The sequence below is a fragment of the Chanos chanos genome, chromosome 9 (genome assembly GCF_902362185.1).
Source record: "Chanos chanos chromosome 9, fChaCha1.1, whole genome shotgun sequence".
Classification (NCBI taxonomy): Eukaryota; Metazoa; Chordata; class Actinopteri; order Gonorynchiformes; family Chanidae; genus Chanos; species Chanos chanos.
The window spans coordinates 38572250-38589749 of record NC_044503.1 but is presented as its reverse complement, the minus strand read 5'-3'; the positions used below and the strand labels follow the sequence as shown (position 1 = coordinate 38589749).

Sequence of the window (17500 nt, the reverse complement as noted above, 5' to 3'; positions counted from 1 at the left end):
CTGAAAAGGTTTTTTCTTCTCTCTCTCTCTCCCTCTCTCTCTCTCTCTCTCTCCTCCTCCTCCTCTCCTCTCTGTTCTCAATGGAAGCCAGACCAGTACCATCATTAATCAACTTCAAGCAGATCAACATGAAAGCAAGAGTAAAAAATCAACATGTCTGAGGTATTTTTAGAGTGTCCTGACTGAGAGAGGGGCACTGAGAAAGAGAGAGAGAGAGAGAGACTGAAAGAGAGAGAGAGAGAGAGAGAGAGAGAGGGAGAGAGAGGGGGGAGAGAGGGAGAGAGAGGGAGAGAGAGAGAGGGAGAGAGAGGGAGAGAAGTGGGAATGAAGAACAGAAAGGGGGGCCATTTCAGGGTACACATGATTTTGGTTAATGTCATGTTCCTGCCAAACATATTCCACCACTCCCAAAACAACATTCTCTCCCCCCTCCCAACACCCCCCACCCCTCCACCCCTCCCGTCTTTTCCTCTCCTCCATCTCTTTCTTTACCGCCGCTCTTCCATCTCTTTCTTTCAACAGCCGTTCACACATTTCTCCTTTTTTTCTCCCTCTCTCTGTCTCTCCCGCATCATCACCGCCGCATTCCTCCACCTCGACTCAGCGCTAGCTCATTCCTCATTCATCTTTTCCAGTTGAAACGGATGGATGGACATCGGTCCGCGGTCAGACGAGAGAGGCCTGGGCGAAAGCTTTTAATAGCCACTCTATGGCGGTTTGATGACAGAACGGGCGTATAACTCACTATCATGAATCTTACACCAGTACACTGTGAAGTTCATTAGCACACAGGCATCCATTGCACCTCTGACGGACTGGCTCTAATGGTAATGAGAGAGTATAGAAGTGAGTGTGTGTGTGTGAGCGAGAGAGTGAGAAAGAGAGAGAGAGAGAGAGAGAGAGAGAGAGAGAGAGAGAGAGGGAGAGAGAGAGAGAGGAAGTGTCTGAGACATTTTCACGGGCAATGGGGAAAAACATCTTTCTATATGATCTTTGTTTTCTAAATAACTTTATGCTGTTTGATTTGTTAGCGGATGCACCACTTTGCTTGGGCAGTTCAGTTGTTTACTGTGCAGTCATGCTAGTGCAGCTTTAAGAAACAAACTGATTTGAATTCAACTGAGTTGACAAAGAAAGGGAGAAAGAGTGCAAAGATGCAGAAAGAAAGAGGGCGAGTGAAAGAAGAGAGGGAGGAGAGAAGGAGAAATTCCTGAATCATTATTAGATGATACTGGTATATAAACCACACCATAAGCGAAGCAACCTCACAGCCTGGCGACGGGCCAGTGAAGTAAACTGAGCCCTGTGGTTCACCTGTGTTATATGAATATTGAAAACAGATACAAGGTCCTGATCTGACAACAACAAAAGGCTAAGGGAACGATGAGGCTCAGCTGCTCTTTGAGAGGCACATAAGCCATCTGGAAAGAAGTACTCTTACAGACAGAATTGATAAAAACTGGCAGGTCGAAAATGTTTAGCTTTCAGGAACGCGTATTGTGTATGCTTATTGTGCATTGGTACGTGTATCTGTGAGAGAGCGAGAGAGAAAGAGACGGAGTGTGTGTGTGTGTGTGTGTGTGTTTCAGTGTATGAAACAGACGCCTCTTTTTTACTTCTTGTCTCTCCTCTTCTCTCCTCCATCACCACACCGCCCACCAATATTTGCAGGAGCAGTGCAACAGTGGGAAGCACATCACACACTGGGTTTTGTTTCTTACCATATGCTTGGTAAATGAGTTAGTCAACCATGTTAGCACTGAGACTGCTGCCCAGTTTTCCTTTCTCCCTCAGATCCTTTAAACTTGTTTTTGTTTTTACGTGTTCCTACGCTACACTGTGACAATGACGTGCGTTAAAATTCGAAGGAATCGAATGAACCGCAGACGAAAGCCGCTCCATCGTTTATCAGTTTGGCAGTTTGCACCACGGCGCGTAGTAGCATTTTCTCTGACCCTTACTGTGGTCTGTTATCTGAAGAAATGTTGTGACTACCAACAAAAAGGCCATTATTCAACGAGCACAGAGTTCAGCAACCCCCTAAGATGTCTTTCAAGCAGAAATAAACAGACTGAAGAGCAAGAGACCCAAGCTCCAGCCAACAGAGTTACGTAACTTCCATAGTAATAACAGCAAAGCAAGCATAAAAACCTAGTGAATGACTAGCGCCTCATACATAAATATGAGTGAGAATTTACACCTCTCGGGGGACCTGACCAGCCAACAAGACTTTGTTTAAACATCCACACACACACACACACACATACAGAGCCACAGGAAAATTACAGCCAACTCCCTGTTTTCTTATGTAACTTGTAAAACAGTGGGTGTTGGATGAGGGAACTCACTCCCATACTCAGAAAATCACCGTGGAATCACCACATCAAGGATGATTTCGGTATGCTGAAGTTGCTTAATAATTGCTGTAAAAGCCCTTTTTCCCCCTTTTACAACTCTTCAAGGTTTAATTAGAGAGAGTTTTGTCAACCGACTGTACAAACGGTCCTCATTTAAATGTGTGCAAAGTAATAGACTCCATGAAGCACAATGAATTTCAGAGGATTTTCTCAAACAAAAAAACCTGAGCTATGCTTACATTTAATGCCTCTAAGTAGCTCTGTGTTCTCACCTGCTTCTCTCGGGTTCATGGCAGTGGATATATTCCTCCTTAGTGCTCCATCCCTTCCCATAATGGTGGCGATTCTGGAGGTACCGGACAAATGTTCCCCTGTCTCATCTCTCGCTTGCCTGTGGGCAGTGGTGAACAGATTGGTATGGTTTAGATAAGAATGAGAGTGTGTCACCCTGTTTGATAGACAAGGAGATGGAGGATTTCCGTCACTTTCTGAGCCCTCTGAATCTTGTTCTTCGTGATCTTCGACCAGGGATCCTTGGTCTGGGTTGGTATTGCAAAATCCCGAGTTTGATCTCCCTTTCCAAAGCCAAGAATGACGCAGCTCACTTGGCCACCTAGCGCCACCCACTTGTGACAGGTGCGATGGCCGGAGGCAGGTCAGGGGTGTGGTTTGGGGTTTGGGCCTCTTTTCTGTAGCTACTGATGACGAGTAGGAAGAGGAGTTTGTGTTGATGCCATACTTAGGCAAATTCTCTCTGGTGCTAGCCCCAGGTTTCCTGAACTTTTTTTGCTGCATGACCTCCTCACCTTCCCCTCCTCGGATCCCTCCCTCCTCTCTGTGCTCCTCCCCCTGCCTGGTGTAGTGTTTGTGCCTATAAGGCCAATCGCAAGTGAGGTCAGAGGTCAAACTTGGGTCCCTCACTACAGACCTACCTCCCCCGTGTACAGATTCCGGCCTTAGCATCTTGTGTTTTTTCCTGAGAAACTTGGCAGGATTTAGGAAGGGATAAGGCGAATGGGGGTGCATGTATGCGGGAAGTAGGGGCTGGGAAGGGTAGAGTGTAGTAGGTGGGTTATATCCTCTATAGAGGCCAAAGCCAAGGGAGGTGGAAGGGTATGGATTTTTGTAGGAGGGGTGGTAGAATCCACTTGGTGAGAGAGGGAATCCAAATTTGTGTACAGCGGGAACATCCCTCATCATTTCTTCACTTAGCTCAGGTGCACAACTGCTTTTCCTCTTCATATCTGCCTTTCTCATACAGTGCAAGGAGTCGCACGAGAGGGCAGAGTATGGTGAATAGTACCCACTAAAGTTGATCTGGAACAATGTGGGGAGAAGGTCTCCTGGTAGGTAACGGTGAATATGATGACGACCTCTGCCATCTACGGTCTCTCGGCCTCCCGTGTCCCCCTCACCCCTAAGCCCTTTTCGAGTGATCTGGTGCACAATCCGGATCTCACTAAGCCTAGTGATCAATTCCTCTAATTCAGCTAGGAAGACTGGGTCCTGCCTCCTCGCTCTGAGCTGAAGGTACTTCCTCTTGCATTTGTGTTTACGTCTCCTCAGCTTGTCCCTCCCAAGGCAGCCCCGCCTGTGGCACCTATGTTTATGTTTCTCTTTCTGACCAACTAAAGCTGCAAGAGGAATGGCAAGATGTGTTCCTCTGGGATCTTGAGGTGTTCCTGAGCCAATGAGAGGAGAGGATGATGGAACTCGATTGCCTTTGAGAGGGCTATCTGCTGAACAGCTGGTCTTTGCTGATGCTAATCCTGGAACCATACCTATTCCTCTCTCTACTGTCCTCTTGCCCAAGTTGAGGATGCTGCTGGTGTCTGTATGTATGCCACAATCACTAGGCATCGTCGCCTTATTTTGTGACTCATCTACAGCTGCGGACTTTTTGACTTCAGTTCGGTGCGTACTGGAAGCTGGCATACCTCCCTGAGTCTTTGGGTAGTGGTGCTGATGCCACAGGTGTTTCTGGTTACAATGCAAGGATTGTTTCCGAGAACAGTCAACAGAGGATGGAAGAGCTGTAGAAAACCCTTGTGGGGCACACGTAGAGGCATCAAAAGAGCCAGACAAGGCTTGGTTTGCACGCTGCTGTTGCTTCAGCGATGGAAAAGTGAGATTATCTGAGGAGGGAGGAATGGGCTGTAGAGACTTTACAGAGGGAAATTTCTCAGAGATCATGCCAGAATTTGTCAGAGACTTAGGCTTCCGACCTCTCCGCTTGCCCAAATATATAGTCCCTCTCTTGCTGACATTGATCTGCGGGCCAAGTTTGCCCCCAAAAGAGGTCACGAGGGAGGATAAGGAGTGTGTGGAAGCTGAGATGGTTCCAGAAAGCTCTAAATCCCTACCCTCTTGGGCCAAATCAACACTGTCGCAGTGTCTCTGTCCCAAGAGAACCTGATTGAGGACTTGGTCCCTCTTTTTTGTCCTCATCTTATTGATTTTGTTGATGATTTTCCGCATCATTATTCTATTCCCTTTCTTGCTGGAACGGACTTGTTCGTCTTTTCCCTTCGGGCGTTTGCGAGTTCCTCCTTCCCCTCCTTCATCACATCCTCCTGCTCTGGGTGGCTGGGATCCTTGAGGAAAGATAGGAGATGTTCGTTTAGGCCGTCCACGCTTCCTAGCCAATGGCTTGAGGAAGTTCTTCTCAGTTTCTGGGTGTAGTGTAGGTGGGCCCAGGCGTCTTGCAGACTTAACAATGGTTTGAAGTGGCTCACCTAATCTAGCCTTCTTGGGCCGGCCCCTCTTTCTGGGCTGCGGTGTAAGGCTTGGGGTTTCAGAGGTGCCTATCAAATTTGTCAGTTGTTTGGATTTGGGGGGTCGTCCAACAGGTCTAGGTCTATACAGAGGTGAGGCTGATGCCCTTCTAGGCTGAAAGGCAGGACTTTTACCTGTTGCTTGCCCCTGCTGTGTGGTTTTATTAGCAGGAGAAATTAAGCGAGCTTTCTTCTCCTCTGCCAGCTTTTGGTCTTGGTTCCCCTCTTTGGCCATGCGAGGATGATGAACCTTGCGTTTTTTTAGAGGACTACTCTTTTGCTCTGGTAGACATGTAGGAGCATCACCAAGGAGAGAGGCTGGGGAAGTAGCTACGGTAGATGGACCCACGGGAGAGGCATGACATTTGGTTAGAATAACGGTACCCTCTTCATTTAAAACTACTTCTTGACTTGTGGTAGAACTGTCTCCTTCTCCAGCCTTACCTTCAGAGCATCCACTAATATCTTGTTGCTGTGATGGACCAGAAACAGTGGGCTGTACTGTAGTACTAACAACCCTTTGACCTTCAGAAACGTTGCCTGTATTTTTCCCCTTCACTGGAGTATTACATTCTGTCAAAGCAGTTGGATGTCCATTGTGCAGACTGGACGGGGAGGAAGAGGGCCCTCGCTCTGAGGCGTTGTGGGTCAGTTGTGACAGAACACAGGGACTTGGCTTCAGGTTCAAACCATTTTTGCTCCTGCTCTTCTCATTAGTCACGGCTGAGGAGGTGTCGTTGTCAGGACATGGGGATTTGTTGGTGCTGGTGTTTTGGTCTACTCTTGCCTCACTGGAGACATTTGTACACACAGGATTAAATGAAACTTTGTCCGAGCCACTTCCCCTGTGCTTGGAAACAACTGCCCGATTTGGAGGGCAGGACGTTCTCTTGGAGCTTTTAGGGTCCAGACTTGGAGAACTCAGGGACAGACTGAGTGTGTCGGCATTTCCACCGGAGAAAACGGAGGATGGAGATGAGGGAACCGTGTGAATTTTAGTATTTCGACATTTTGATAAGGGACAAGGAGCATTTGCATTTAACTGGGTGAACCTATCCATGGCAGGGCCTGCTCCTTTGCCCAGGGAATGTGTATCCTTTTCTCTCTGGTCATCCTCTTTATAAATTTTAGTGCCCTCTACCTGACAGGATTCCTGCTCCCCCCGTTTTGGAGATGATGGGGAAGGTGGGGGTGTCGGGGAATGAGTAGGGGTGGATGAGCATCTTCTGTCACAAAGTGTTTGCTTGCCGTCTGTCTGCAGGTAGTCTGGGTATGAAGAACCCTCCAAGGCCGAGTCACTCCTCAAATCTGCTTTGCAAGCCAGTTTTGGAGCACCCTGTAAGGAAATGAGAACATTTTCTGAGAATGTGCAAGTCAATCTTTTATATTTCACAACTGGCAGCCAGACCTGATATCAGACCACAGACACACTTTGGTCAGTCTGTCTACGTTTTATTCATTCTTTCACTTTCCACATTACTATTTAAACTTTTTTTTTTTTTTACCAGGGTCAGAGAAGGACAGTGTGTGTAAGAGCACATGTAGAAGAGGAGAAGAGAGAGATGTGAGAGAAGCAGACTGTGATTAAAAAAAAAAGAGAAGAGAATACAAGGTAGGATGACTTAGAGACCATGAAGACGAGGCAAAGAGACAAAGGAGTACAAGTGACAGGCCATAAAAGGGATGGGAAGACACAAAAAAGTGCTTGTGTGTTGATAGATTGGCGCGCTGAGGGGGCTGTCATAAGAAAGGAACAATTACAAAGGGAGAGAGAGAGAGAGAAATGAGAGCAGGCTAGTGAAAGAAGGTGGTGTAAAAATAGACAGAGGACAGGACAGGCAAGGCTATTGGTAGCTATAAATTGCCTCTAACCTCTAAAAGATACGGTGCCTGGTAGTTTGTGTTTGTTTCTGCTAACTCATGCCCAACATCTGAGAGAGGTTTTCGAAATAAGTTCGGTTCTTAGATTTTACATTCGACTCAGAGTAAACTACAAGCAAATCTGTCCCAAATGGTGTAATGTTTGCGGTGATGATCTAACTCACTGCATACCAAAGGAGTGACCCATTTCTAGGAACTGCTGCTCCTGTGAAGTACACCATTACAGATTTTCTTCATTGTGCAAAGGCAGCTATAAAAGGATATACTAAACAAAGGTCTGTTATAATCTCAACTAGAGGCTGTCGTGTGCAATAAGGTAATAAAAATCTGGGACCAGTTAGTTCTCTTATAGTGTCTTGTGCCTTTTCAAACCGTTTTTTCCTCTGCACTGAACTGACTCATGTTGTATTGTCAAGCGAGGGAAGGGCATCAAAGGCCTTATGACGGCCAAAATTCCACAGCAATTGAGTATTCTGTAGGTAAACTTGACTACCACTTACATTGTTAAAAACCAGCACATCTTAGCTCTTACCTTTTTAGCCAGTGTGGTAATGGGGGCAACTGGAACAGGAGAATGTCCTTTGGGGGTCAAGAGAGGCACAATGGAGGGCTTTGCTGGAGTTGCACTGGTTTCAGGTTGTGATACGTCACTGTCCTTTATGTTGTTGTCCTGAGTAGGTCCATGTGATTGACTGGCATCTCTGACCTCACAATTGCCTGCCCCACTTCCTCCTTGATTACCACGCCCACTCCCATGGCTAAGCCTTAGAGACGTCCTAGCAGTGGGTCGACACACGTAGTTCTCCAGGGTCTTTGGTGGTCTCTTAGTCCGTTTTGTACCAAGCCCCATCTTTTGTTTGATGTTGCCTTCCGAATGTTCACACTCTTTGACTGAAATCTCCTGCTGCTGCTGCTGCTGTTTAGGTTCCTCAACGCGACTGCCCCTGGTGGACACCTCTGGTACAGCAGCATCCTGTTTTTTCCTCCTTTTCTTCTCTTTCGCCCTCTCGTTATCTTTCTCTCTCTCCGGCTCTTGAGGCAACGGCCCTGCCTGCGTTTTCTGATCCATACTGTATTCGAAACGGGCGGGAGAGCTGGATTAGCAGCTGTTCATGAAGACCTTGGATGGACCACAGGATTGGACGGCAAGAGGAGCGATGAAATAAACAGTGGGCCTGAAAGTAATGAGTTGATAATCCTTAATGAGAGGATTCTGTCCTTTTCTCCCATTTAGAAGAGAGGTTTTCTCTCCACATCTCAGGCTAAAGGGTGAAGAGGAAAGAAACAAAGAGAAGGAACAAAAAAGGAGAGATTAGGAAGATCATTTATCATTCCAGCTTTGTCATGCCATCACTCAAACAAACGTGTTTTAGCAATTCTCTCACATCAGTCTGAAGGAATGTTAAACAATCAGCACCCCCCCCCAAAAAAAAAAAAAAAAAAGGGTACAGTACCAAAGAGTGTAAAATGAAAAAAAAAAGGAACAAAATCAGACAAAAGAGACATCACTGGCTTTTCACACAAGAGTTGAACCAGTCGAGTTTTTGATGACCCTTCTGCTACTTTTGTTTGAGCGAGCTGCGGTATGTGAATTATACTTATACAGTTATGTGTCATTTAGTTACACTGGAACCACATTCCTTTGAGACAAACCCTAACAAAAAAAAAAAAAAAAAGTCCTTGGCAGTAGCCGCTAGAATATTCCAATGATAGAGTGTGTTGTGTGTGTTCTAAAAAGCAGGTGCTTTCCCGCATAGAATGAGGTCATCAGTGTAGAAGATTCATACTGATGAGCTCAGTGCATTAACCTCCTCTGGAGGCCCATAAAACTCTACGGCTGATCCCCAGTGCAACGGGAGAAGAGTACACAGTCACACACACACACACACACACACTCACACACTCACAGACACACACACACACACACTCGCGGCCCATGACCAGTGGTCTGAATCCGGGTACAGCTGTTTAAAAAGGGACTGCGCCTCTCTCACACGAACAAAACACGTTCAGTAGATTTTTTTTTCCTTTTCTTTTTTTATATTCGCGGGCTATTGCATTACAATATCGAAAAACATTTAGAGCTCTCAGCCGAGAGGCCCAAACCCAATGAAAACAAAAAATCTGAACATGGCCGAGGAAAAGAAAAATACCCTGAGGAGGGAGAGAGAGAGAGCAGAGAGAGAGAGAGAGAAAGAGAGAGAAAGAGAGAGAGAGAGAGAGAGAGAGAGAGAGAGAGAGAGAGAGAGAGAGAGAGAGAGCCCTTGTGAGAAAAACATCAGACTCTCTTTTCCTCTCAAATTCTCTCTCCCTCTCTGATACATTTATTCAGTGCGTTTTGTGCGTGTGTGTGTGTGTGTGCATATATGGGCGTGGGTCTGCTTTGGCTATTAGTAGCTTTTTCACGATGGTGGGGCTTAAGCGAACATTTAAAGGACGTCTGACGGCCTTCGTTTCCCTGGGACCCACGCCTACTTTTCAATGCTTTCTACAATCATTCATTTTTTTCTCCCTCTGCTGTGCCCTGGCCTCTCTCTCTCTCTCTCTCTCTCTCTCTCTCTTTCACCTTCCTCTCCCCTCTAAAAAAAAAAATCCCCCCCTGCTTCTCCTCCCTCTCTCCTTTCCTGTTCTACCTCTCACTCCGTTCCGTTCATCACTTTTCTCTTTTTTTCCCTCTACCAATGTAAAAATAGCTCTATTTATGCAGTCCATCTCTTACCCTCAACCATACTGAACAGTGGTTGATTCAGTCATTTACTCCTCTCATAATCGAAGCCTTATGTTCCTTTTTTCTCCCTCTCTCTTGACCTCTCGTTGAAATAAACACGCCGCTCTTCTATCTGTTATTGATAAATGATTAAAAACAAAACTGAAAAAAAATAAATAAATTCAATTTTGGGCAAGGCTGGACTTTCTTTTCTGACAAAGTACGAGTGCGTTTCTGTGTATCAGATACCCTGTCTGGCATGGGTGTAGCTTCCTACAGAAGTGGTAGGGTCGCGTTCCAAACAGGCCACATCAGTTCAAAGAACGACCAGTAAAATACGTGGAAATCTTGTGGTCATCGGGCAGAGCAGAAGGTGTGTCCCAGTTTCTTTGGTGCAGCGTCGATTCGCGGATGCAACGCAGTTGTTCTAAACTCCAGGCCTTGAGGTTCACAAGACTTTTTTTTTTTTTTTTCTTTTTCTTTTTCTTTTTTTGGTGAGGGAGGAGGAGGAGGAGGAGGAGGAGGAGGGGGGGTAACAAAGCAGCATTATCACACCTGATTCAACTTATCCCCTGATTACTTAGCCTTTGGCTTTTTCAGCCTAGAATGCTTATGTTAGACATGAACTAAAATGCTGTTTATTCGGCCCCCAGGATCTCGGGGTTGAAATACACTGACACAAAGCAGCTGAACCTTCCCCTCAGTGTGAAAGCAGGGGTCCTTTTTTTTTTTTTTTTTTTTTTTTTTTTTTTACGCAGCTGCTGAAGAAATAGAAGGTTAGCTGCTCGCTGCTGATACTGCTAATTTCTCGCAGATTATTACTTTAGCTGCTTGACAGCCGAGCGCCTTCTTCCTCTCTGCGTTCGAAACGAATCTTCCTGAATTCATCTCACTCAGCAGAGAGTAAATCAGGGAGAAAAACGAGACATTCGGACTTCATTTTCAATCCCAAAACACGTCGAATCAGTTTGTTCTGTAACATGTCCCCCATCCTACCTTCCTCAAACGTTCGTGTACTAAAAAATGTACCATTTTAAAAGGCAAGTAAATACAGACAGTGTATCCAGCGAGCCAGCTTTCCAACCTAAGCGACGGAGTTGCATTTTTTTCTTTTTTTTTTTATTTTATGCTTGGCCCTGCTGGAGGTGTCTTGAGTCATGCTAAATATCATAAAATGGAGGAAATGGTATTTAGTAAGCAAAAAAAAATTTTCCAGAGGAGGAGCCACAACTCCTCCTTGTCCTCCTCCTCCTCCTCCTCCCAAAAATGTCCCCACCACTCCTGTAACTGACACACCCCTGATCTATACTTCACTTTTTTCATTCAACTCCTCATCCCTTGTTTTTTTCCTCTCCTCTTCTTGGCCTCTCTCCTCTTTCTCCCTCTTCCTCCGCCCCTCCATTCCCTCTCCTCATTTCTTCTTCAAAATTCTATACCTTTGTCCTTTTTGTTTTTTCTTCATTCCCTTCTTTTCTTCACTTCACATTCAGACAATTCTGTTCTTTTTCCCCCTTAAAAAAAAAAAAAAAAAAAAAAGAGTTCCCTTTCCCCACGGAGTTTCGGAATAAATCACTCCTATCTTCCCCCCCCCCCCCCCTTATAATGTCATTCCACCATTCTCTCGGGGTCAATTATACACAGCGTACAGAGTTCTGTTCATCTTTTCCCCATTAAAATGTACTTACAGTATTTCCCCACCGTCCACTGATCCTGACCTTACGTGCTCTCTCTCTCTCTCTCTCGCTGTGTGTCTACCTATCTATCTTTCTGTCTTCACTTTGAAGTGCCTCTCTTTGGAGGACAGATTGTCTTCCATGCAGCATCAAATAATCTGGGGTGAATCAAATCCAGAGAGGCACAAAATGAGTACATTCACTTCGATTACTCTGACAATATACAGGGGAGTATTTCACTGACATAAACACTGGAGTACTCACCGGGGTCACAGACACATTCACCATCTTATGCACGCACACGTGTGCATCAGATGTGTGTGTGTGTGTGTGTGCATCTGTGTGTATGTGTGTGTGTGTAGTAAGGGTGCCAAAAAGAATACTGACAAACATCAGAAGCATTTTGATCCAGTTAAGAACCTAACTGATTTCCACCTCGACTCTGACCTACATGGAGAGGGAGAGAGAGCTCCCAAAATAGCCTAAAATAGGGCAAAAGAGATGGAGGAGAAAGAGGAGGCGAGGTACTGGAATGTGTGTGTGTCTGCGTGTGTGTGTGCGTGTGCGTGTGTGTGTGAGAGAGAGAGCGAGAGAGACAGAGGGAGGGAGAGGGAGAGAGACGAGTTAACGAAGTGTCAGTGGAAACTACATTACATCAGTCACAAACAGAAAGAGACATAATGAGTGTAGCGATCTGACAGTAAGCGAGCCCAGGAGAAAGGCTGTGAGATGATTGGCTGGTCTGGGATGAGTACAGTAATGTACAGTTGCTATGATGAAACCACGAGCTGTTTGCGAGCTGGTTTAAAGGCGCAAATGTGACGAACGGTGACAGGGACAGAGTTAAGTTACCGTTTGGTAACTGACAAAACTGTCAACAAAACGCTTCACCGACCACCCGAAAATAAACGGGGGCTGGACGAATCAGAGACTCTTATCGTACATGACACATCACTGATGAACGATACAATACAGTAAAAAAAAAAATATTCGAACAGTCGGTTAATATCCACATCTTACTATACGCCACCGCTCCAAAATACTTACTGATGTCCTTTTGGATACATTGTCATCGTGGGGAATCCGTAATAATCACGCATTTTCGTGATAATTTCCGCGCAGTTCTAATATGCGCCAGTTGTTTACTATCTGAGTACCACACGATTTGAAAATGTGCGCTGACCTACCACAAGCCGTTTTTTTAAAAAACAATAACAACATAACTCACACGTCAAAGTGACTTACCCATGCTCTTCAAGTACAGTTATCGCAACAACGACACACCCCACTTCAAAAAGTCAGTGCTGAACGCAGAAGACGATGCGTAGGCAACAAACAGTATGGTGCGTGTCCATTCCGTGAAACGATGGACTTACGAAGCACATTGTGCAACACCGTACGACACTCGCGTCCCCCCTTCTTCTATCAGCCCCCCTTCCCTCTCTCTCTTTCCCTCTCCGTCTCTTGCGCAGTTGTTTTACATCAAAAGCATGGTCGTACATTGTGTACCCAGATATCCGCCACGTTTATAGCGTGGTTGGGGTTTGTTAAAGAGGGATGGACCGTACAGTAAGCGCCTGTTCAACGCTGCACGTACAAATACACCCCACCAGTTATGGCGAGCACATACCGAAACCAGAGCACAAATGCTGTCAGCTCGATTCAGTACTGTCAGTTGACAAAGTCGACTTGCAGCGAGTAGCAGACGCTTGTGTGGACGATATTGTAGCATGACGACAGGGGTTGAAAATAATTCCTCACGTGGTTTATGACACAGCTGGATGTTTTGATCACAGTTAATATGAGTACCGGGTGCGATTTCCAGGTTAAATAAATGATTAGGCCCATTCAGAAAGCCCCGTTAAAACTGTGATGATGATGATGATGATGATGAATTAGACGACACATACGTATCTATGCTTGCGAGTGTTCTTACAGGCCACTGTCCTGTTGTTATATTATGAGTTCCCTCAGTTAATGTAACCAGAATACTCTAACTGCTATAAGAGTGTTATAACACACTTATTGATAGCAATAACACGTGCGCCCGGTCGTAGTAGCCGCGGAACGATTATGTCTGATTACAGTCGCGTTCCACTGAGTTTATTGCAACTCGATGTCAGAGCCACGGAATACTGAGTTATCAAGTGTCACTTTATAAAATGCACCAATGTGTCATATTCTGTGGAGTTCCGACCTTTGAACAGTCTTTGGTCAGCGCGCCATTAGTCAACCCGAGCACAAGTACTAACTCTGTAGTGACAAAACGTTGCCTTTAATGTTAAAACAATCCGCTATGGGCATGACGTGTCCGTTTTAAACTGCTGTGTTGAAGGCCAAGGTGAGATGAAAAGGGTAGAGGGGCCCGTGATTTTAGTGGACCGAAGCCAACGTATACTCGCAAGTTGTTTTTCTTTTCTTTTCTTTTTTTTAACACTTTATTGCAGTTTTGCAAATATCATATGTGTAGTTCATACAGTTTGAAAAAAAGAAACATTTTTCTGTGGAAGGAGAGATTGGGAGGGTATTTGTTTCGGCTTGCAGTCTAATAGAAAAGCATGTCACGAACGCAGTCACCCGACTGGTACACAAACAACATCTTTTTTTTTCCCCCAAGAGGACGCGCGTGAACCTCCTCCTACGTTACTTCCGTTTGGTCGGAGACAACATGGCGGCTTACACAGACGTACTACAGTGACAGAACGACCGATAACGTGCGATTTCATTCCTGATCCTGCTGACGCCACATTTTACCTGTATGAACGTTGCACTCCAGACACAAAAACCTTAAAGCCGTTGTAAGTATACTCGTTCTTCTAGAAAGCAAGTACGTGTTAGTGAGTGTTAATGCGTTAGCGTGCATTGTTGTGCAACACGCGTCATCTCCTATTGCCTCCTAAGTACCTCTGGCTAAGTAGTTAGCAAATGTTTTAGCAAGCTGAGTTGTCCTAGACATTTGACTTGCCTCGTTAAATTGTGGTGTCCTTGATCGGAATCAGCCTTGCTTAAAATTCTTATTTCTAACTGGTGAAATGGATATGAACTACGGTGGATATGCATGAGTCGTTAAAATTTGACTGGAACATTGCGTTAAGGAGAACCTGTTCTTTAAAACCACGTATCTTACTTCTTTTGAACAGAACATGAATCTGCACAGACTGTGCCTGAGGTTCCGGCCGACGGTAAGTGTCTTTTTTTGTATTAACGCTTTGAGTCGTCATTTTTCAGTCCAGTCTCGACCTTAAACAATTATAGTGTTAAAGATGCCCCTGGATCAGACATTAAATTGATTTAACTGTTAAATGTCAGCCGTAAGCCTCGCCAAGAGTGGCCTTTACGACAGTGTAAACATTTGCAACTGATTTTTCCGCAACGGACAGTGCAGAATCTGTGCCCGTTTATAGTTGTATTGCGCGTGTCACCATTTCAGACTTTGCCACAGTTTGGAGTTCGCCCTCGTGCAAAAATATGATTGGATTAAAACAATATTAACACGGATGTCGTCAGCAGGTCACGCAAGTCCGCTCCCTTCACAGCAGTGGGAGTGGTCAGCAGCTGGAGGCAGTTGCCGTGGAAACAGAACAGCCGGTTAGAAACCAGCTGTCAATCTTCAGAACAGCCGAGAAAGATCCGGTGGGTGTCAGGTTAACAGATTTTAGTAAGTTCAAAGCAGAAGTCATTCAGGAAGCAGCTGTGTCACATCAGTTGTTGTTATTTTGTACTTCATTTGATTTTTTTTTTTTCAGCCATGCTCACATGTGCTGAATGATGGAATGTGTTTATAGAAAATTAAAATGTGGATCAAAAAATCTTAAAAAAACAACAAAAAACACCTCTTTCACCAATTAGTCACTTGCCTTGTTTTGATGTTGACTTTTTTGCCCTCTCTCCCTCTCTCTCCTTCTCTCTCTCTCCCCCTCTCTCTCCCCTCTCTCTCTCCCTTTCTCTCTCCCCCTCTCTCTCCCCCTCTCTCCCTCTCTCTCTCTCCCTCCCCCCCCCCCCCTCTCTCTCTCTCTCTCTCTCTCTGTATCTCTTCCTGCACAGGCCTGTCATGCAGATCAACATTTAGGACAGTATTACACCCTGCCCCCCGCCCACCTCCGCGCCCTCTTCCCCCACGGCCTCCCCCCCCGCTTCCAGCTGCAGGTGCACACCTCCCTCACCCCACCACACCACTCTCAGAGCACATGTTGGCTTCTCGTTGTTTTTGGGGGGTTTTTTGTACACCGGTGGAAGGCCTCCCTTGACCTCAGTGCCAGAGAACCAATGGACAGTGTTTTTAGCATTAGCCTAGCGGCAGCAGGTCAGAGACCAGCATCTGGGGCCTTGTGATTGTCAGACAGGCTGGATAAACTGACCTGGGAACAGCAGTGAGCTGCTGTTTGGGGGGTGACCTGTATGTCCTCTGCTGTGTTGATTTAACTGTATGTTTTTGATGTGTGCGTGTGTGTGTGTGTGTGTGTTTGTGTGTGCGTGTTAGGTGGTTGCTGAGGTTCGACACAGTGTTAAGTCCATGTTGAACTGTCTGTCTGCTGTGTTTCAGGCCAAGACATTTAATGAGGGCTGTATTATGGTCAGGCAGCCGGCTGTGGAGTTGATCTCTCACCTGAAGAAAGCTGATTATACCAAACCGGCGCTCCGCTACATCCTCTGTATCCTTACACACACACACACACACACACACACACACACACTGTCTGTTTCTGTCTTTCAGTTTTCTCCTCTTTTCGTCCTTTATCCACAGTTCAGAGTTTACCACAGTGCTGTGGTGACGTTGTGTTGGGATCAGTGTTAGTTAGTGCGTAATATGTTGTGTGTTACGCACACCTTAACGCGGTGTGTGTGTGTGTTTGCATGGTGTTGTGTGTTGCCTTAACACGGTGTGTGTGTGTGTGTGTTAAGATGGTATTGTGTGTTGCCTTAACGCGGTGTGTGTGTGTTAAGATGGAGTGACGGGTAGTGGAAAGACCTTGTCTCTGTGTCATGCTCTTCATTACTGCTACACTCAGGGCTGGCTGATCTTTCACATACCTGACGGTAGGTAACACTCACCCCCACACATACACAACACACACACACACACACAGACACACACTGCACGCACGCACACGCACGCACACACACCACACACACACACACACACACACACACACACACACAGACACACACCGCACGCACGCCACGCACGCACGCACACCACACACACACACACACACACACACACACACACACACACACACAGACACACACCTCACGCACGCACACACACCACACACACACACACAGACACAACACACACAGACACAACACACACACACACACACACACACACACACACACACACACCACATACTTAATGTGACACATACCCCTTTTCCACTGCCGCGGTGCCGGTGCCGGTGCCCGATCGAGCACCGGCACCCGCGCTTTTCCACTGACAAAATGCTGGTGCCGGAGCCGAAAAGCTGGCACCGGCACGGCACCACAGAATTGCTGGTCCCAAAAGTTGGAACCGCTGACGTCAGAGGCTATGCAAATAAAAACCACGCGAGAACCAATCAGTTCAGCGTTTGATACGTGACGTTTTTTAGAGAGGCGGGAGTAACAAAAAACGTCTGACCAAGTAGCGGTAGGCTAAAGGATATTTGCAGCATGAAAATATGTATATGATTAAAAGATGCATGAGTAACGATTTGTGTCTACATCAATACGGGCTGTTGTTTACATGTTACATGAACGTAGTCGGACCCAGAGTGGTAGAAAAAGACACTCTCTCTCTCGGCTCTGGCTGGTGCAATTAAACCACTTCATGCAGACCTTCATTTAAACACTCGTTTTAACTTTTGAGCTAGGTGACTTACTATTTTCATGAATTTTGCCCCCAGAGCGAAAAGTTCTGGGACAAAATTCGTGAGGTGTTTCGCTGTGTGGAAGTCTAGCGTAAAAGTAAATTTATAAAGAGCAAGCAATGTGTTCTGTCCGACATTATTTTTTCCCCACGGAAATTACCCAAACTTCCTCTATGTAGCGTTCGGTTCCCAAACCAGTGGAAATGCGGGCCGGTTCTCAAAAGGCACCAAGGCAGCACCGGCTCCGCACCGGCACGGG

General features: G+C 46.0%; 2 protein-coding genes across 3 annotated transcripts in view; one reads left to right on the top strand and one right to left on the bottom strand.

Moving 5' to 3' along the window:
* LOC115821766 (histone-lysine N-methyltransferase ASH1L-like) overlaps window positions 1–8081 on the bottom strand; it is a 21822-nt gene extending 13741 nt beyond the window's left edge. The window contains exons 1-3 of the mRNA XM_030785561.1: window positions 7545–8081; window positions 5672–6467; window positions 2985–5413 (exon numbers count right to left, since the gene is read on the bottom strand). Of these exons, the coding sequence (XP_030641421.1) occupies window positions 2985–5413; window positions 5672–6467; window positions 7545–8081 (3762 nt within the window). The remainder of the gene's footprint in view (window positions 1–2984; window positions 5414–5671; window positions 6468–7544) is intronic.
* A 5984-nt stretch (window positions 8082–14065) lies between these two features.
* Window positions 14066–17500, top strand: part of dap3 (death associated protein 3) — a 7452-nt gene continuing 4017 nt past the window's right edge. For both annotated transcript variants that reach the window (XR_004025576.1, XM_030784714.1), the window contains exons 1-6: window positions 14066–14190; window positions 14533–14574; window positions 14903–15025; window positions 15437–15538; window positions 15936–16044; window positions 16337–16429. Coding sequence is in view for 1 of the 2 variants with exons in the window: in XM_030784714.1 (XP_030640574.1) it covers window positions 14536–14574; window positions 14903–15025; window positions 15437–15538; window positions 15936–16044; window positions 16337–16429 (466 nt within the window). In the remaining variant the exon portion in view is untranslated. The remainder of the gene's footprint in view (window positions 14191–14532; window positions 14575–14902; window positions 15026–15436; window positions 15539–15935; window positions 16045–16336; window positions 16430–17500) is intronic.